We start from the raw sequence: 22,255 nt of genomic DNA on the forward strand, positions 1-22,255 counted from the left end.
AAAAAAAAATTTTTTTTTACTTTTTGTTGTAATAAATATACCCCAAAAATATATAAAAAAACATTTTTTTCCCTCAGTTTAGGCTGATACGTATTCTTCTACATATTTTTGGTAAAAGAAAATCCCAATAAGCGATTATTGATTGGTTTGCACAAAAGTTATAGCGTTTACAAAATAGGGGATAGTTTTATGGCATTTTTATAAAAAATAAATTTTTACTAGTAATGGCGGCGATCAGCGACTTTTATTGTGACTGCGACATTATGACGGACACATCGGACATTTTTGACACATTTTTGGGACCATTGTCATCTATACAGGAATCACGGTTATACAAATGCAGTGATTCCTGTGTAAATGACACTGGCGGTGAAGGGGTTAACCAGTGGATGGCAGTGTAGGGGTTAAGTGTTCCTAGGGGCGTGTTACTAACTGTGGGGGGCTGGGCTTTGTTTTAGTGAACACTGATCTCTGCTCCAATCACATGGAGCAGAGATCAGCATCACTTGTTGCTAGGCAGAACAGGGAGATGCTGTTTACAACAGCATCTCCTCGTTCAGCCTCCCCGTGAGACGATCGCGGGGGTCCCAACTGGCACGCCAGTGCGTCGCTGGCGGCGCGATGGCAGGGCCGCATTTAAAACTGGACGTACCTGTACGCCAGTATGCCTGCCTGTGCCATTCTGCCGAAGTACATCGGCGTGCGCAGGTCGGGAAGTGGTTAAGATGCCGGTGGCTGAAAGGTTGAAATGGTGCACAATAAAAACCTGTGCAACTAAAAAGCAGGCTTGATCCACCTGCAGGCTTGCATACATTTTTGGACATTTTTTATTGCCAAGGCACCCCCGAAGAAACCTCAAGGAACCCTGGTTGAAAAAGGCTGACCTAAGGACATAAGCTGAAAACTAAGATTTAGTTGAACTGGGAGGGGTTATGCCTGGGCAGGGAATTCCTGCCTTTTTTTGGCCAGTGTCCATTCAGTTGAAGGTGGCAGCATAACCCAAGTAGTCATAAAGTTTCCTGTATCCTGTGACCAAGAAATTAACTATTGATGGTCTCTCAGCATTTAATCTGGTGTTCTTTTTTTTCGGTCCCAACGCTAAAATCACTATAACTTTTTGATAATAGGAGATCATTACTGTAGGCACACATCGGAATGGCAACCACAAATTAAAGCTCGATTGACCTTAGAACAACAATACCTTTTAAATAAAGTCAAAATAGAGACGAAATATGCAAACTTAGTAGTTTAATCAGCATGACTGCTTTAAATTTTTTTTGCAAATGGTGCAAATATGTTTATCTGACCTAAAAGCATTTCAGTGATCCATTTTCTAGGTTGTCAACCAATATTTATTGACAGAACATTTTTTACTCTGCCTGCTACAGGTTAAAATGACACATCTATACACAATTAATCTGCGCTACTCACTTGGAAAATGATAGGATCAAATCAGACTGCACGACTATCAAGCGCAAGCTATTACATTGATATTAATATTTGCATACATTTCTCTTTTTACTCAGGAAAATTTCTATTAGAGTTCTGTTGCCATAGAAACAAAACAATATCCTAAAATGACTTAGCAGTGACTGATGAACCTTCTATAGGACCTCATAACCATTAGCGTATCTTAGTTACAAGGGATGGTTCACGTTAGACAGGGGTTTGATTCAGCTATAGGTTTGCCACACAGCAGGCCTAACATCAAACGCACCTCATCGCACCAATCTTATTTTCACACCATCGTAAACACTTTCCTCTCATTTGCAGATGGAAGGGGTTAGTTTAAGATGAGGCAACAGATTCAAGGCGATGTATGGGGAAATGTGTATGCTGCACATGGCAAACATGAAAAACAATTGTAATAACCGGCTTAATGATCAGCTCATGTAACCTGGGAACAGCATATTGCTACCGCTGCCATCTACTTAACCACTTTCAGACCGGACCATTTTGCTGGCCAAAGACCAGACCACTTTTTGCGATTCAGTACTGCATCGCTTTAACTGACAATTGCGCGGACGTGCGACATGGCTCCCAAATAAAATTGACATCCTTTTTTTCCCACAAATAGATCTCTCTTTTGGTGGTATTTGATCATCCCTGTGGTTTTTATTTTTTTGCGCTATAAACAAAAAAAGAGCGACAATTTTGAAAAAAATGCATTATTTTTTTACACTTTGCTATAATAAATATCTGCAAAAAATATCTAAAAAAATTTTTTCCCCCTCAGTTTAGGCCGATACGCATTCTTCTACATATTTTTGGTAAAAGCGATTATTGATTGGTTTGTGCAAAAGTTATAGCATTTACAAAATAGGGGATAGTTTTATGGCATTTTTTTTTATAATTTTTTTTTTTTTTTTTAACTAGTAATGGAGGCGATCAATTTTTATTGTGACTGCGACATTATGGCGGTCAGGTTAGACATTTTTGAGACCAATGTAATTTATACAGCAATCAGTGCCATACAAATGCACGGATTCCTGTGTAAATGACACTGGCAGTGAAGGGGTAAAACACTAGGTGGCAGTGTAGGGGTTAAGTGTGTCCTAGGGGCATGTTTGTAACTCTTGGGGGACATGGCTCTATGACACGTCACTGATCTCTGCTCCGATCACACGGAGCAGAGATCAGTGACACGGTTACTAGGCAGAACGGAGAGATGCTAGTTTACATTAGCATCTCCCCGTGAGGTGATCGCAGGTATCCCCGCGGCGATCGAGTCCGCGGGACCCGAGATTGGACTCACGGAGGTTCCGAGTGGCGCACGCGCAATGGCATGGCGGCAAATTTTAAGTACCTGTATGCCCATTTGCCTGTCCGTGCCATTCTGCTGACGTACATCAGCGTGCCCCGGTCGGCATGTGGTTAAAGCAACAAAGTCGCAATATACATCTGTAAACTGAAAGAGTGATAACTACAATAGATGTTTTGGTGGAACTATAAACTATTTATATTTTTATATATATATATATATATATATATATATATATATATATATATATATATATATATACAGTGACTACAAGTAGTATTCAACCCCCTGCAGATTTAGCAGGTTTGATAAGATGCAAATAAGTTAGAGCCTTCAAACTTTAAACAAGAGCAGGATTTATTAACAGATGCATAAATCTTACAAACCAAAAAGTTATGTTGCTCAGTTAAATTTTAATAAATTTTAAACATAAAAGTGTGGGTCAATTATTATTCAACCCCTAGGTTTAATATTTTGTGGAATAACCCTTGTTTGCAATTACAGCTAATAATCGTCTTTTATAAGACCTGATCAGGCCGGCACAGGTCTCTGGAGTTATCTTGGCCCACTCCTCCATGCAGATCTTCTCCAAGTTATCTAGGTTCTTTGGGTGTCTCATGTGGACTTTAATCTTGAGCTCCTTCCACAAGTTTTCAATTGGGTTAAGGTCAGGAGACTGACTAGGCCACTGCAACACGTTGATTTTTTCCCTCTTGAACCAGGCCTTGGTTTTCTTGGCTGCGTGCTTTGGGTCGTTGTCTTGTTGGAAGATGAAATGACGACCCATCTTAAGGTCCTTGATGGAGGAGCGGAGGTTCTTCGCCAAAATCTCCAGGTAGGCCGTGCTATCCATCTTCCCATGGATGCGGACCAGATGGCCAGGCCCCTTGGCTGAGAAGCAGCCCCACAGCATGATGCTGCCACCACCATGCTTGACTGTAGGGATGGTATTCTTTGGGTCGTATGCAGTGCCATCCAGTCTCCAAACATCACGTGTGTGGTTGGCACCAAAGATCTCGATCTTGGTCTCATCAGACCAGAGAACCTTGAACCAGTCTGTCTCAGAGTCCTCCAAGTGATCATGAGCAAACTGTAGACGAGCCTTGACATGACGCTTTGAAAGTAAAGGTACCTTACGGGCTCGTCTGGAACGGAGACCATTGCGGTGGAGTACGTTACTTATGGTATTGACTGAAACCAACCACTGCCATGAGATCTTCCCGGAGCTCCTTCCTTGTTGTCCTTGGGTTAGCCTTGACTCTTCGGACAAGCCTGGCCTCGGTACGGGAGGAAACTTTCAAAGGCTGTCCAGCCCGTGGAAGGCTAACAGTAGTTCCATAAGCCTTCCACTTCCGGATGATGCTCCCAACAGTGGAGACAGGTAGGCCCAACTCCTTGGAAAGGGTTTTGTACCCCTTGCCAGCCTTGTGACCCTCCACGATCTTGTCTCTGATGGCCTTGGAATGCTCCTTTGTCTTTCCCATGTTGACCATGTATGAGTGCTGTTCACAAGTTTGGGGAGGGTCTTAAAAAGTCAGAAAAGGCTGGAAAAACAGATAATTAATCCAAACATGTGAAGCTCATTGTTCTTTGTGCCTGAACTACTTCTTAATACTTTAGGGGAACCAAACAGAATTCTGTTGAATTGAGGGGTTGAATAATAATTGACCCTCTGAATAAACTTTTCACTATTTTAAAAAAAATTAAACAAAGAAATAACATTCTTTTTTGCTGCAGTGCATTTCACACTTCCAGGCTGATCTACAGTCCAAATGTCACAATGCCAAGTTAATTCCGAATGTGTAAACCTGCTAAATCTGCAGGGGGTTGAATACTACTTGTAGGCACTGTGTATATATATATATATATATATATATATATATTTTTTTTTTTTTTTTAAACACAATGCTGTGAAAAAAAGCATTTGCCCCTTTTCTTTTTTGCAGATTTGTCACACTTAAATGACTTATTACACAAAGATAACCCAAGTAAATACAAAATGCAGTTTTTAAATAATGGTTTCATTTATTATGGCAAAAAAGCTGTCCAAACCTGCCTGGCTTTATGTTAAAAAGTAATTGTCCCTAAACCTAACTACTGGTTGTGCCACCCTTGGCAGTAAACTGCAATCACTCGTTTGCGATAAATGGCATTGAGTCTTTCACATTGCTGTGGAGCAATTTTGGCCCACTCTTTTTTGCAGAATTGTTTTAATTCAGCCAAACTGGAGGGTTTTCCAGAGTGAATGGCCTGTGTAAGGTCATGTTACAGCATCTCAACTGGATTTAAGCCTGGGGCTTTGACTAGGGCACTCCAAAACCTAAACTTTGCTTTGTTTGAACCATTTGGAGGTAGGCTTGCTGTTGTGTTTTGGATCATTGTCCTGCTGCATAACCCAAGTGCACTTGAGCTTGAGGTCACAAACTGATGGCCGGACATTTTCCTTCAGGATTTTCTGGTAGAGCTCAGAATTCATGGTTCCATCAATTATGGTAATTCGTCCAGTTCCTGAAGCTGCAAATTGGCCCCAAACCATGACGCTACCACCACCACGTCTGACAGTTGGTATGATGTTCTTGTTATGAAATGCTGTATTTGTTTTATTTCAGATGTAATGGGACACACACCTTCCAAAAAGGTTAATTTTTTTGTCTCACCAGTCCACAGAATATTCACCTAAAAGTCTTGGGGATAATCAAGATGTTTTTTGGTAAATGTGAGATGAGCCTTTGTGTGCTTTGTGGTGAGCAGCGGCTTTGGAACTCTATTTTTGCCAAGTCTCTTTTTTATTGTTGAATCATGAACAGTGACCTTACCTGAGGCAAGTGAGGTCTGCAGTTATTTAGATATTGTTCTGGGTTCTTTTATGACCTCATGGATGAGTTATCACCATGCTCTTGGGAGTAATTTTTTGTAAGCCGGCCACTCCTGGGAAGGTTATCTCCATTTGTGGATAATGGCTCTCCCCATGGTTCATTGGAGGTCCAAAGCCTTAGAAATGGCTTTGCAACCCTTCCTAGACTGATACATGTACATTACTTTGTTTCTAATCTGTTCTTGAATTTCTTTAGATTCTGGTATGAGGTGTGGCTTTTTGTGATCGGTTAGCGTGCTTCGCTTTGTTAGACAGCTTCTATTTATGTGATTTCTTGATTCAACAGGTCTGGCAGTAATCAGGCCTGGGTATGGCAAGTGAATTTTAAGCAAAAATATTTTCCAAAAAATTGTGGTTAATCACTGTTAATTCATGATTCAGCATGGGAGGGGGCAATTACTTTTTCACATAAGGCCAGGCAGGTTTAAACAGCTTTTTTTTCCCTTAATAAATGAAATAATAATTTAAAGACTGCATCTTGGATTTACTTGGGTTATCTTTGTGCAACATTAAAATTTGTTTGCTGATCCAAAAAGTGTGAGAAATATGCAAAAAAATAAATAAAAATAAAAAAAATAATCAGTTAGAGGGCAAATTACTTTTTCACAGCACTGTGTAATTATATAATATTATATCTCAATGTGAGGCCCTGCCACTACGTGAATTTAGGTGTAAAGGACACAGGATTCTCAAAGTTACCGTTTTCTCTCTCTTTTGTAATCCTGGATCGGGCCTGAAGTTTGAAGGTTTCAAAGTATCTTGGGTAGAAAGGAACCATCAATCCCAATGCTTTGCTAGTTGCCTGCAGCCTGTGTAAATGTATAGGTGTGCAGGATCATTATAAACCAGGTCTGAGATTAGCTCCAAATGGGGAGCTGCAGTTGCTGCCATTTCGACACACAGTCAGTGGGTGGAGATAGGGGTGTGCTCCAGCAAGGAGGAGTGACATTCTCAGGAGACAAGACTCTACACATTGGGGGGACTTCTCTTCCATAGGACTGGGAGAGTCAGGACAGCTATGTGGGTCCAGAGAGACGAAGAAAGTGGAGGTGACTAGCGAGTCCACAGAGATGGCTGGAGGAAGTCCTGAGAGGTGGGAGAGCCCGGGGTGCTGGGAGAACCCTATCCAGAAGCCAGGAGTGGAGCCCATGCAGTGAGTGGCAGCAGGCATAGGCTGAGTGAGCCTGAAGAGCCTATGGTCTGGGAGACCAGAGTGCTGCTGACAGGAGAGCCAGGTTGCTCAGTATTTTCACAGAACACTGTTTTGTGTGAAGCTGAAACCCCAGCATGCGAAAAAAACCTTGTTGTAAGGACTTCTTTTTGCTTTGTATAAAAAGTGGGCTGCCGGACAGAAATGAACTCACTTTACAAACGTATCTACATCCCCCATATTAATATAATCACCAGAAGAAAATGTCAGAAATGTCAGCTTTCCTTTGAATTTCTTATTTATATGCATTGTAGAAATGATTTCTGGAGACCAGTAAAGTAAGCTAGGGCTACACTTTAATTAAAGCTGAGCTCCATCCAAAAGGGGAAGCTCCACTTGTCTAACCAGCCAACCCCCCCCCCCCCCCCAAGCTGGCACATTTGGCACCTTTTGGTATACCCACATAAAGCCGTGTGCACAAATTTAGGTCTATGGGGCATCCGTATGCAGTACCTGTGGTTCTTAGACATGGAAATCTGCTTGATCATTATGTTGTATGGCCCCAGGTGATTGCGTGCATGGGCCCTATGACACTGTTCCCACTCTCATATGTTGAGTAAAACTGAATAATAAATAGGCACCTTGAAGCAGTGTGCACATTTAGGGCCTATTTACACTCCCACGTTGGAACGTGTGGCAATGCAATTAGTTCAAAATGGCAACTAAATGCACTAAGGTAATTTATTAGTCTGATCCGATTTGCAAACTAGGGCCTAGTGAAAAGCGTTTTTGCAATGAAAGGCTGGCAACTTTGCTTAGTCTAAGGCAGGGTAGGCAACCTGGGACCCTCCAGCTGTTGCAGAACTACATGTCACATCATGCCTCTGGGAGTAATTGTTGACTGTCAACCTTGCAATTCCTCATGGGAAATGTAGTTTCACAACAGCTGGAGGGCCTCAGGTTGCCTACTCCTGGTCCAGGGGAACCCCCAACAAGAGTTACATGGCACTGAAACAAAAAGTAACTTGGTGGCAATATGGCTTTTTTCAAATGTCCTCTGCTAACTGAAGAACTCCTGTGAGTCTACTAGATGTCACAGTGTAGCTTTGGTGGTAGGTAGTGACGTTCAAATTGCTATATCCCTTCTGGGCAAATTTTCTCCACATGGAACAACAGGAAGTAATGAAGATTTTTTTTATACTGGGACACAATTCTGTTACAAAAAAACAAAACAAAAGGATCTAATCCTACAATCTAATGATAAAACTGATTTTATTGCTGTATGTGTGCCTGCTGGAGAGTCTCTTTACTTTCTGTTTACATGACACAAAGGAAAGTTTCCCAATGGTGATACAGAGAGCAATAAAAACTTGAGTTCCGTAACTCTTAAAACATTTTTTTGGGTGGAATCCTTGCTTTCATTTTAAGTAAAAGTATACTGTATCTAATAAATTGCACAGCAATATCACGAACCACTTACCAAGAGCGTTGAATGTAGCGGCATGCTCCCACAAGTTATCATCTGGTGCTGAACGCGGTTGCCACAGCAGTGCATCCACATCATGTCTTAAGGAAAAACACGGCATTAGCTCTGGGGTCACTACTAATGAAAACAGAAACTGGTTGCTGCCCAGGTTCACCTAAAAACAAAAGAACAAAAAGGTCCATAATCACCAATGATCAACCCATAAAGTGTATCTTATGTCTTTACTGTCATCTGTGTCCCAGCTTGGCTTTCAAATGAACATCCAACATTGGCATATATATAATTTATTTGGAAACCAAGTAAGAAACTTATATTTGTATTTTCCAACAAAAAAAATAGCACTATATAATTTTGAATATATTTGTGTCCCTATATACGCTACATTGTAATGCTCATGAATACGTTGGCAAGACCATATATACTTCTAACTGGTTTATGATTAATTAGCTATGCATAGTGCAGGGGCATGCTATTTATTGGGGTTCATTTTTTTATATTTTTTTATTGCATTTGGAACAATAAAATGGATGTATATTTTTCAAAACAGTGTAGTATTGTAATATAATATTTATTGGTCAGCCTAGGTTTTAACCACCTCAATACCAGATACTTTTATCCCCTTCCTGCCCAGGCCAATTTGAATGATAGTTGCGCGGTCATGCTACACTGTACACATATCACATTTTTATCATTTTATTTATTTATTTAAGACAAATAGAGCTTTCTTTTGGTGCCATCACCGCTGTTTTTTTTTTTTTTGTTTTTTTTTGCTAAACAAAAGATAAAGACCAAAAATTCAAAAAACAAAACAAACAAAAAAAAAAAAACACCTTTTCTTAGTTTGTTAAAAAAAATTGCAAATTAGTAAGGTTTCTTTTTAAAAAAAGAGAAAGGAGCAACAGGTGGGACTTTATATGAGGCACATGGGAGCAGAAGCATAAAATTTGGTAAAAAAACAAGTTTTTAATAAAGTAATCATATATTTACATGTTATTGCACAGTCATAAATTAGTATTTTCTATTTCATCAATATATACACATTCCAATAAGGACTTAATGGTAAACATATGAAGAGCTAAGTATTCAGTAAACACCAATTATATGTAAATACATGACACATTGAAGCGTCATTTGAAGAAAAAGGACACAAAAATAAGAGAACAAAAATCAAGAAGGAACGTTCATGCTTTGTTGAAAATTGTATACACAAAATGGCAGTTGAAAGCTCTATGCGTTTCGTGACCTTATAGCCACCCGTCAGGAGCAACACCGTAGTGGTAACCTATGAGTAAAGTAAACAACCATATTTTAATAAAAAAAAAAAAAAAAATAGACAAATGTACAGACATGAAGAACCCCCCACAGATGCACATTCGACCCACAGACTTGCATATAGATCTGCTCAGAGGCGGCACAGCACACCGAGAGTTGGGCCGGCCCAAAACTGCCACGGACCGGGGCTGAGTGAGCACGCCTGGGTGGCAGACAAAACGCACAAACAACACTCCTAGCCGGTTGAGGTATGGGATTTTTCACGTCTTACTTCATGCTAAAGTGTTTCTGAAAAGACCATTTGGCTTCAGGGCCTTTCATTTGAGTCCTTGTATAGTGTAGTAATGTTTCTTATTCACATATCACTGTTCTGATGAGGCTGCACTGATGGGCTGCATTGATGGTCACCGATGAGGCAAGCACTCATGGTCACCAATGAGGCAAGCACTCATGGTCACCAATGAGGCAAGCACTCATGGTCACCAATGAGGCAAGCACTCATGGTCACCAATGAGGCAAGCACTCATGATCACCAATGAGGCAAGCATCAATGGACACTGATGAAGAAGAACCGATAGGCTGCACTGATAATCAGTGCCCTGACTATTATTGTAAATGTCGTCTGTCACAGGAAAGCCAGTTATATGCTTTCCTTTTCTCAGTGACGGCTCTGAGAAAAAAAGATGCTGATAACCTGCATTTGTTAACATGTGATCAGCTATAAGTGGAAATAGCTAATCACATGGATAAGAGCCAACATCATTGGTTCTTTAACCTGATCAGTAATGCACGGTGTCTGAGGGACACAGCTCACCACTGATCGCCGTGCTGTGCACCCCCAGTGGCAAACATGCATGGCAAGAATGGGAGGATGTCATATGTTGTACTCTCAAAACAAGAGCGGTCCCGTCCAGCCATCATTCTACAGTGGGAACTGGTTAAAAATCCATTTGAAAGTTTTTCTCTGTTTTCATGTGTGATTAAATGTCCATGGCTGACACTTCATAATAGCATTTGCTATTTACAGGTGTAACTCCTTAAAACCATAAGAAACCCCAAATTATCTAAAGTTAGAAAAACAAAACAATAAAAAACCCATATTTAAAAATACAAGTTAGGTAGATTTGTTCTCTGCACACAAATTACATAATAAAATTAATTACTATGAAAAATTATATAACTGCAGGTGTTTAAAAAGTGCTCCTAAACACTTCCAAGTGACAGTTCTGAGGTCAGTTTTCATCAATTCCATCACAACTGAGAAAATAGGTGTATGATCACTCTTTAAAAGAAAAACTAAAACTGTTGCTTTGGTTGCAAAACAAACACAAGTGATTAATGTTAACATTTTTGCACTTTAATTGATGTGCCTCTGCTCATGAAAATATTGCTCAATATATGTTAAGCACATAACTGAACAAAAACACTTTAGCACCACTAAAACCCTTCCGCCCGTAAAATAATGTTTATGGACCCGTAATGGCTCTGACGTCCATGCATGAAATAAATGCCTTGTGCTACAAATGTCTGTCCACCAGGCACCAAAGAGGGCCGACAGCAATAAACACAGCGTAAAAAAAGAGTCGCCACCAAGGACCTCCTGTCTGTAAATAAAAGTTATTCTTTATTCCATCACACAAGATACAAGACAGACATATGAAGATTCACATTCTAAGCACATCCTATATCAAATCTGGATCTTGCTTGGTTGTATAATGTGGGGATTTTCACTTTTGTTACTTTTTTTTGGCCAATACTCACAACAAATAGAATAAAATGCATACATTATTTTAGGTCAATTTTATTTTAATCCCATTTCTTTGAAATGTATTATGTTTTTAATATGACATTTAAATCAGTTATACCAGTTTTACAGCCTTGTTAGCCCTTGCACATACTAGTTGAATACCCATTCAGATACTCTACGACGTACATGCTGTATTATGTGCATGTAGCTCAAGGCACGGTTCACACAGCCACGACTTGCCATGTGACTTGAGAGTTCAAAGTCCCATGCCAATTCACACCCCATTAACTGCAATGGAACCGTTCTAATTGGTGCAACTTAAGTCACACCAACTTGGAAAAAGGTTCCTGCACTTCTTTGGGATGACTTGCATTGACTTTCATTAATGAAGTTGCAAGCAGGCCGCAATTAAGTCGCATGGCAAAGTCGCGCAACTTTCCAGTCGTGGCAGTGTGAACAACGCCTTTAGGAGAACTCCAGCCAAAAATAAAATAAAAATGACCAGATTATTAAAGATAAACCAAAACAATGTTTGCTTCCATAACCACCCTCAATGCAGAAATTTCTCCCTCAGTACTTTTTTCTGCACTAGATATCCTTGGTCGGATGGCCAATATCATTCAACCCACTTCCTCTGAGCCCAGGTTGACATGGGCCCACCTCTAGCTTATTATTGGGCAGTGAAATAACATGCTTCTTTTCAGAACTGAACAGTTCGCTGCTTGTACAAATTTTTCCTCTAACAAAGCAGCTGTTTTAAAAAGGCTGATATCAGGTCAAATTCAGGTACTTCTACTGCTTGTATTCAAAAATGCATTTAATGATGTATTGAATATTTCAGAGCTGAATTACCACTTAAGGACCAAGTCTATTTCTGACACTTGTTGCTTACTACCATAATGTGTAATGTGTGTGTATGTATATATTTTTAGCAAAGACTCCGGAGCATAAAATTGCAGTTGTTGCATTATTTTATGTCACACGGTATTTGCTACGACTAAGTCTGTTGTCAAAATTCAGCTGTTTCGTTGTCACTTTTTGTAACCATTAAAATCGCAATATGGACTACAGAGTTGCTGGCTCAATTCTTTTGTATTTGCACAGCGGTCTTTCAAATGCATTTTTTCTTTAAAAAATACAATTCACTGAATAAAAAAAACCAAAAAAAACCAGTAAAGTTAGCTTAATCTTTTCGTATATTGTGAAAGATGATGTTCTGCCAAGTAAATGAAGACCTAACATGTTACTGGTATGAATTTGCGTACACTCATGGAATGGCGACAAACTACGCTACTTAAAAATCTCTGTAGGCGACGCTTTAATTTTTGCCAGTTTAGAGAGTTACAGAGGAGGTCTTTAGCTAGAACTATCGCTCCAACGATCACGGAGATGCCTCACATGTGTGATTTGAACACTGTGTACATTAAGAACCCATTCACACCTGAGCGTCTTGTAGCTTGAAGCCTGAAGCTACAAAACGCTGGAGGGGAAAAAATCCATTATTCTCAATGGAGATGGTTCACATCTCCACTCCAAGTCGCCTGAAGCCCTACGCCTGAAGCTCAAACAAGTTCCGGACCCTTTTTTGTCGCGCGAATCGGGCGTTTTTCTTCTTTTAACATTGGTGACCTTTTGCCCTGCACAAATTCGCGGTAAAAAACGCTGCAAATAACGCTTGAAAACGCTACGCTCAGGTGTGAATGCAGCCTAACGGGCATGACTGGCGTATGAGCTTTCTTTGGTGTGCAGGGATGGGTCACTTTAAAAACATTTTTTTTCTTTTTTTTTTGTACACTGTCCCTTTTTAAAAAAATAAAAGAAATCCATTTACATTTAAATATCTAAAAAATTGCATTCCGTAAACATGATTTGTGTCCTGTAAAGCGTTGTGTTGCTTCTAATCCTGTTATAATTGATGCTGCATCAAAGCATCTATATTAAATGTAATTCAAATAATTTAGCACTGTGATATGCATCTGGCTAATAAGACTAATGGTGCACTGTGATCTTGCATAACAGCTTTGTACTAATGCACAATATGTCCTGACTTTGTGTACGACATCATTCTTTTGTATTCTGTTGTCATACATTGCACTAATTTTCTTTGAAATGGAGATTAGAGCAACATGGGGGTCCTTAACCTAATCCGTTCTTTGGACAAGCCTAATACATCCAAAGTCTGAAGAAGTTAAGACGAGCTTTTATGGGTTTTACCCAGCAAGCTGCTGTCAGGACAGTGACCAGGATGAGCTTGGGAAACATCTATATCCTGATCTCCTCTGCTGTGTGTGAACCCAAAAGCACTTTGATCACACAACCTACATAAGAGTTGCAACTCTGAATTCAGGAGCAGTATCATTGCCACACCAAAGAAAGCTGAATTAGGTGGACTTTGATGGCAGGATCTGGCTCTTGGTATTTCTAGCACTTTGCAGGCAGACTAAAAGGAGTTCTGCTTTGTTGGTTTTGCTATAGTGCCTGTTCTGACATATATAAATATGGAATTTGGTATTGTAGTAGTGGGTTCATAGCTACCAACTGTCGGTCATTAATAGCCTCCATTTTTCACATCCAGTGCTCCTCTAGCATTCGAGCCTAGGACATTACCTGTATCTAAAAAACAGAAATTTAGCAAATGCAAATACAAGTCATAGCTCTTCTGCTTTATTGAAGAGTTCAAGTTGTTTTTGTAGCTGTACATAGAACCATGAGGGTAGTATGGGTCCAAACACACATAGCTACAAAGATGACCATAATAACTGGATGATTCTGGTTCCTGCACTGAGCTGCCCTGGGATATCCAAAACATCTCAGTTTAGGGAAGCATGTGACCTCTCTTTATGCAATATTTGGGCTTGATATGTGAAGGAGGGCGTGACATCAGGGATAGGAATGCAGTGGAATGGAGCAGTGGGAGTAGGTGAAAAGGTATTTGCACATCATGAAGTGGGCTTTACCGAGAGCCAGAGCCCAGTTTTTGAACACATTAAAAAAAGGATATTTTATATATATAGAACTGGTATAGAGTCACTCATGTTTGGATGAAGCTCAGTCTATCAAGAAATCTTGAGAAAGATGGAATGCGCTTCATCAAAATCTCAATAAAAATCTCATCTGCAAAACCCGTGAGTGCCTCTATACCAGTTTTAGATTTGCATGGATTTCTTTGTGGGTGAGCACCTGGGCATTTACCTCAAGCATAGAGTGCCGTGGCTACCCTCGGGGCTATATAAATATAAGGTTGCATTGAAGAAACAGATCCCACACCGGGCAAGCTTCTATCTTGCATATGCCTGTGAAACAAAAAAAACCCCCTAAACTCACTATTCACTTCCTTTATTTGCCAGGATACCAGAAGTAAACTGAAACAAATGACTCTACAAAAGCCCAAAACTAAGGCAACTATGGCACCATCAGATATGCCAATTGAAATATTTGCAAACTAGGGTAATGTTAGTCCTGCTGGATGGCCGCCCACCTTAGTTCCGTTCTGGGAGCGGAGAGAATTCTTGTAGGCCTGGAAGCCCCTCTTTCTTCATTATTTTGTATCAAATTGTCCATATTAACCCAGGTCTGTGTGGAGAGAAGCTAAAAAACTAGCCTTATATTCAGAAACTCTTTCAGAACGTTCCCTTTGGGATAATCCCGCTTTTACTCTGACTGAACACACCAATGGCTATATAAATAAATAAAACAATTGTATTATTCATCCCTTTACCATTTACAAAGGCACTCTCCGACTTTAATCACAAATCCTTCTACAGCTTCAACATGGCCTATAGGCAGTATTCGGGACCCACAGCCCTAAACTGCCTAAATATCCCGATAGGCGTTGCTCAGATCCCATGGTCCTAAAGAGTTAATTTCTGAATTGTATTCCCATTTACTTAACGTTAAAATATGTACCTGCACCATTGCCGGCTAAATTAAGAGGACAATCTATATGTCCAGACATGATGGGTGAGGACTGGGAGGAGGCCAGTTCCTGACATTTAACCGTTTCACCCTCAGCCAATAACAAATGTATTCAACTATCATTCTTCAAACATACCTCACTACAGTGCACTTGCTGGCTATGGGCTTTACTTCCACTTCAAACTGCCTGTGTTGTGCACAATCGGGAGCAGATTTTAATTATTCAATGTGGACGTGCTCAATTATAGCTTATTATCAGAAACGGGTCATAGAATTGCTGTCTAACATACTTACAGCTCCAGTTCCACTCACCCCTGAAGTATGTCTACTAGGGTTACTGGACGAGGAACTTTTGCATAGATATGCATAGATCTTCCTGAAAGAAACTACTTTATGCGTGAAAAAAAAGATGGCACTTAAATGGATGCAGCCCCCCATGGATAAATATTGTTAATCTGATTTACCTTACGAGAAAGTCATACAGTGAGGGGAAAAAAAGTATCACCTGCTGGTTTTGCCCACTGACAAAAATGATCAGTCTATAATTTTATTGGTAAGTTTATTTTAACAGTGAGAGACAAAATAACAAAAAAAAACCCAGAAAAAAAAAACACATTTCAACAAAGTTAGGATTTGATTTGCATTTTAATGAATGACATAAGTATTCAATCCCCTATCAATCAGCAAGATTTCTGGCTCCCAGGTGTTTTCTATACAGGTAACGGAGCTGAGATTAGAAGCATTCTCTTAAAGAGACTACTCCTAATCTCATATTGTTAGCTGTATAAAAGACACTGGTCCACAGAAGCAATCAGATTACAAATTCTCCACCATGGCCAAGACCGAACAGCTGTCCAAGGATGTCAGGGACAAGACTGTAGACCTACACAAGGATGCAATGGGCTACAAGACCTTCGCCAAACAGCTTGGTGAGAGGGTGACAACAGTTGGTGCGATTATTTGCAAATGAAAGAAAAACACAAAATAACTGTCAATCTCCCTCGATCTGGGGCTTTATGCAAGATCTCACCCGGTAAAGTTCATTGATCATGAGAATGGAGAGGAATCAGCTCAGAACTACACAGGAGGGTTGTCAATTATCTCAAGGCAGCCGGGACCATATTACCCACGAAAAACACACTATGCCGTGAAGGACTAAAATCGTGCAGCGCCCGCAAGGTCCCCCTGCTCAAGAAACCACATGTACAGGCCCATCTGAAGTTTGCTAATGAACATCTGAATGATTCAGAGGCTAACTGGGTGAAAGTGCTGTGGTTGGATGAGACTAAAAATGAGCTCTTTGGCATCAACTCAACTCGCCACATTTGGTGAAGGAGGAATGCTGCCTATGACCCCAAGAACACCATTACCCACTGTCAAACACTGGGGGTGTTTTTCTGCTAAGGAGACAGGACAACTTCACCGCATCAAAGGGATGATGGATGAGGCCAGGTACTGTCAAATCTTGGCCGAGAACCTCCTTCCCGTAGCCAGGGCATTGAAAATGGGTCAATGATGGGTATTCCAGCATTACAATGATGCAAAACACACGGCCAAGGAGTGGCTGAAGAAGCAGCGCATTAAAGTCCTGGAGTGGCCAAGCCAGCCTCCAGACCTTAATCCAATAGAAAATATGTGGAGGGAGCTGAAGGTTCGAGTTACCAAATATCAGCCTCAAAACCTTAATAACTTGGAGAGGATCTGCAAAGAGGAGTGGGACAAAATCCCTGCTAAGATGTGTGCAAACCTGGTGGCCAACTACAAGAAAAATCTGATTTCTGCAATTGCCAACAAGGGTTTTGCCACCAAGTCAGGTTTTACGAAGGGATCATATACTTATTTCACTCATTAAAATGCAAATCAATTTTTTACTTTTTTTAAATGCGTTTTTCAGTTTTTTTGTTCTGTCTCTCACTGTTAAGATGAACCTACCATTAAAATTATAGATAGAATATTTATCTGTCAGTGAGCAAATGTACAAAATCAGCAGGGGATCAAATATGTTTTTTGCCCTCACTGTATGAGCACAGGGGTTGCCCCAGTAAATACTTTAGGATTTGGGAAGTCTCGTGTAATCCCAAACTTTAACTGATAATGGCTGACATGGATTTATCTTAAAGTGGAGCATCTGTGGGAGATGTGACTGTATCCTATTGCTTTTAGATTATTACTATTGATCGTTGTATGGATCCACAAAACAGAAGAAAGTTTGTTAAGGTTCTCTGTTTATTGACATTGTGTCACACTGTTTTACAGTGAAATATTGGCACTTTGTATACTTTTACCACGTGAAAAATTTTGTACCCTGCCTGATTTCTTGTGTAATAAAAAGTATTAAAAAAAAATATTATTATTAATTTATTTTTTTCCGTTAAAAGAAAAATATACAGAATCGTGACTGGTTACTGGCAGGCAACGGAAGCACTCTTCAGGAGAGCCGTACCCTACATTCTCAAACCTCTCAAATCCAGGAAAGTCCACTTGAGAATTATAGAATAAATTACATTTCCTGTGTTCTTTTTAAGTGTCATTCTGCATGTCATTTTTCTAATTAAATATTAATTGTCAGAGACAGTGGTGATGAAAAGAAGCACTGCAACGTTCTTTCTATAGATGATTCCTTTGACAGCACAATTTCTCCTTAGGCACGGCAGAAACTTTGTTCGTGCAAACGGTGTATAAAAGGTAGTTTGATGTAGCAAAATGTAGAGAGGAATAACAAGGGGTAGAAAAGTACAAAAACATACAAATAAGGACTTGGGACATTGCCCCAATGTTTCTAATCTTTAATTCTTTTTGTCCCAGGTCAAAAAGAACTGAAGCTAGAGAAGCAAAAAGGTACATTTTGTCAGAAACTTTTCCTGATAAAGCAGTGCGTTTCCTTGTATGTGAGGGTGGCTAGGCACTCCTATTCCTACCGCGGCATTGCTATATATCTGCAGTATGAAATCTAAGGTACTTCTGCCTCTGACTGCTAGTTCCAGGAAATCTGGTGAGGAATTTGATGAACTCAATACTTATGCTGCTCACTGTTCGCCTTCCTGGAAGCTCTGACATGAGGAAACAAAAACCTTGCCATTAAAGCGATAGTAAACCGCACCTTAAAAACCCCCCCCAAAAACTCTGCAAGACAATGGCATAATGTGCTAGTATGCATCGCATGTATTCCTGTATTTCGACACTGTCCATTAGGGTTGCACCGATACCAGTTTTTAATTAAGACCGAATACCGATACTTTTCCTCAAGTACTCGCGGATACCGATTACAGATACCTATTAATACTTTTTTTTTTTAATTTACATTTTAATAACCAACTTTTTTTTGGGTGGAGGGGGGGTGTTATTGTTTAGGGTGGAGAGGGGGTGAAGGGGATTATTGTTTAGAATAGAGAGGGGGGTTACTGTTTAGGGAGGGGGAGGCTATTGTTTAGGGTGGCGCGGGGGGTTATTTAGGGTGGAGAGATGGGGAGGTGGGTTATTGTTTTGGGTGGAGAGGTGGGTTATGGTTTAGAGTGGAGAGGTGTGGAGGGGGGTTATTGTTTAGGGTGGAGAGGTGGGCTATTGTTTAGGGTAAAGAGGTGGGGAGGGGTGTTATTGTTTAAGGTGGGAGGGGGGGTTGCTTAAGGTGGAGGGGGTTATTGTTTAGGGTGGAGAAGTGGGGAGGGTTTTATGTAGGGTGGAGAGGGAGGTATTTAGGGTGGAGAAAAGGGTTATTGTTTAGCGTGGAGATATGGGGAGGAGGTTATAGTTTAGGGTGGAGGGAGGATATTGTTTAGGGTGGAGAGGTGGTTATTATTTAGGGTGGAGAGGGGGTTATTTTTTTAGGGTGGAGAGGTGGGGGGGGGGGGGTTTATTATTTAGGATGGAGAGGTGGTTATGTATGGTGGGGAGGTTTTTTTTTTTTTTAGGGTGGAGAGATGGGGAGGGGCTATAGTTTAGGGTGGAGAGGGGGGATATTGTTTGGGGTGGAGTGGGGCGTTATTGTTTCGGGGGGAAGGGAAGGGGGTATTTGGGAACTGAAATATTGCCAATCACTGCACTACAACACCCAGCAGCCCTGCCCCCCCCCCCAAAAAGTTCTGAAGCAGCAAAGCCTGGCTCAGTGCAGGACACACGACTCACCAGGCAGGCAGATCTGTCACCCCGCAGCCACCCGCAGGGAAGCTCGAGGAGGAGAAGCACATCTCTGGAGGAGACAAAAAAAACTGCTGAGGGGAAGAGGCAGAGCCAGCGCGGGAGGGGGCAGAGTTGGGGGGGGGGTCCACTGCAGGCATAGGAAATCCCCACTGACAGCTGAAGCATTATTGGTTAAGGACGTGGCGGCCCCTCTCCTTAACTAATGACTGACTGCATTCTTTTGTACACATTTCAACTGTCAGCGGGGGAATTGCGCTGGCAGATGAAAGAGCTGGACCTGAAGGTATCGGCGCATTTGCACGAATACCGATACTCGCACAAATGCTTAGCATCGCCCACGATATCAGTATCGGTATAACCCTACTGTCCATGTCCACACCATCCAGTAATATTTAATTGCTGTGAAGGAAGCTTGTACCCACAGAAGTTTCCATTTGCCGTTTTCTGATTAAAATGCTAGCTGCCCATCTGTCCCTAGTTCAATTTTCAGAGTCACTGCCCAGAAACAAGCATACAAAGTCAACTTGGAACTCCTGATCTACATGCTTGCTCCAGGTCAGCGGATCAGTGGTGAAGCTTCTGGATTTATGGTTCTGGGCGACAAGAATTTTCAGAACAGGTCAGTAATGAAGGCTAAATGAAGGCCACTGTCCCATATCGCACCCCACGATGCAACAGGCCTCCCCATTGCTTTGAAGCGCCGACTTCTAATGAAAAAAAAAATAACTGGCTTGACAAAATAACAGCCTTTCAGTAAAATCTCACATAAGCTCTAACATACTCATGTAAATTCAAACATTACAGTGGTTCTAAAGGCTGGAGGTTTTCCACCTTAATCCATTCTCTGCATTAGGCTACTCTCACACTGGGGCTTCGATTCCTCCTCCAGCATCCTCTGGGACTGTGACATCATAAGAGGCGGGGACATCACCCGGTGACCCCGCCCATTGTCCCTATATAAGTCGCTGCACAATGCGTCCCTGTCATTGCGGCCAGAGAGAGTGTCGAGTCAACATCTCAAGGAAGAAGTGAAGAAGAAGAAAAGAAAAGGCGGTGGCGGCGGCGACAGAAGACCAGACCACCGCTAGTAAAAGAGCTGGGAGAAGAAAGCGGAGGCCCGGCAAAAAGAACCAAAGAGGGGGACAAGACCCCCGAAGTCGGAAGAAGAGGCGGCAGTGGCGACAGAAGACCGGGCCACCGCTAGTAAAAGAGCTGGAAGAAGAAAGCGGAGGGCCCGGCCAGAAGACCCTAAGAGGGGGACAAGACCCCCATAGTCGGAAGAAGACCCTCGGACGGGGGCAGCGACGACGAAGAAGGCCGGGACCCTCCGCTAGTAAAAGAGCTAGCAGAAGAGAAGATAGCGGAGGAGTCCGGCGAGAAGATCCCCCAAGATGGAAGACCCCCAGAGCTGTGCAATAATTTTAAAACCTTGTGTTGTGTTTCATTTACATTTTTTCACCAGGTGAATGGGTAGGGGTACATTGTATCCCATACTCATTCACATAGGGTGGGGGCCTGGTATCTGGGGGACTCCTTATTAAAGGGGGCGCCCAGATTCCAATAAGCCCCCCGCCTGCAGACTCCGAGATCCAACAGCCAGGGTTGTCGGGAAGAGGCCCTTGTCCACATCAACATGGGGACAAGGTGCTTTGCCCGCAGAGCCCCCCTTACCCAAAGCACCCCCATGTTGAGGGCACGCGGCCTGGTACGGCTAAGAAGGGGAGGCGCTCGCTCGTCCCCACCCCCTTTCCTGACCGGCCGGGCTGCGTGCTTGGATAAGGGTCTGATATGGGCTTTGGGGGGACCCCCACGCAGTTTTTCCGCCGTAGGGCTTCCCCTTTAAGTCCATACCAGGTGACGGGGCTTGCGAGGTGTCAATCTCGCCGCCGACATTGACTTCCTTCGCTAGTCCTGTCTACCCTGGAGCAGTGTTCAAAATTAATGGACTTTCCTTTGTGTGTGGGCAAGTCCGTTCATTTCAAAAGTCCGGTGGACTAGCACACAGATGGCCGGATTGTCCGACGAACTCGCAGTCCGGCGGACAATTTTTGAGTCAAAACTTCCAAGTCCGCTGGACTTTTGGGAAAAAAAGTCAGCCGAAGCCCACACAGGGGCAGATTGTCAGGCGTACTCTGGTCCACCGTACGCTGACCCCACCTTATACTATATGAGCCGGATCTCGATCCAGCGATGATGTAGGGGGCACACGGTGGCTGTGCTATGCTTAGTCACAGCGCAAGCCAATCAGCAGGTGCCAGCCAATGGATGACCGCCTGCACACGCTGATCAGAGGAGGACGACGGGACAGAGATCTATGTAAACATTACGGAGATCAGTCCTGTCAGCAGGGATGTGCAGGTTTTTGTTTACCTGCAAAGCAACAAACCACCCCTTAGTGAAAGCACCTCACAGTACATATAAACACTGGCCACGCACACAGTTAACTCTTTGATTGCCCTAGATGTTTAACCCCTTCCCAGCCACTGTCATTTGTACAGTGATATTGCGGATTTTTAGCACTGATCACTATATTAGGTTCTCATGAAGTGTCAAAAGGGTCAGGTAAATAAATACAAATTCCAGGTATATATTCCATAGTTGGTAGACACTATAACATTTGAGCAAACCAATTGATATACTCTAAAGCCTCATACACACGATCGGATTTTCAGCAGAGAATTGTGTGACGATAGACTGTTTGCCCAAAATCCCAGTTAGTACGCTCCATCAGACAATTGTTGGCCAACTTTCCGCCAACAAATGTTGGATGGCAGGCTAGTAAATTTTCGGCGGACAACGGTCTGTTGTCAGATTTTCCTATCATGTATACACAAGTCCGCCACATAAAAGTCCAAAGTACAAACACACATGCTCTGAATCAATGCTCACCAAACACGACATTAGCAGGTGGT

General features: G+C 41.9%; 1 protein-coding gene across 1 annotated transcript in view; it reads right to left on the reverse strand.

Moving 5' to 3' along the window:
- NUDCD1 (NudC domain containing 1) overlaps positions 1–22,255 on the reverse strand; it is a 292,761-nt gene that overhangs the window by 13,510 nt on the left and 256,996 nt on the right. Inside the window, exon 9 of the mRNA XM_077493222.1 lies at positions 8,267–8,426. Within this exon, the coding sequence (XP_077349348.1) occupies positions 8,267–8,426 (160 nt within the window). The remainder of the gene's footprint in view (positions 1–8,266; positions 8,427–22,255) is intronic.

Source organism: Lithobates pipiens, unplaced genomic scaffold, assembly GCF_037356315.1.
Source record: "Lithobates pipiens isolate NorthernLeopardFrog02 unplaced genomic scaffold, aLitPip1_a1.2 Scaffold_19, whole genome shotgun sequence".
NCBI classification, from domain to species: Eukaryota; Metazoa; Chordata; class Amphibia; order Anura; family Ranidae; genus Lithobates; species Lithobates pipiens.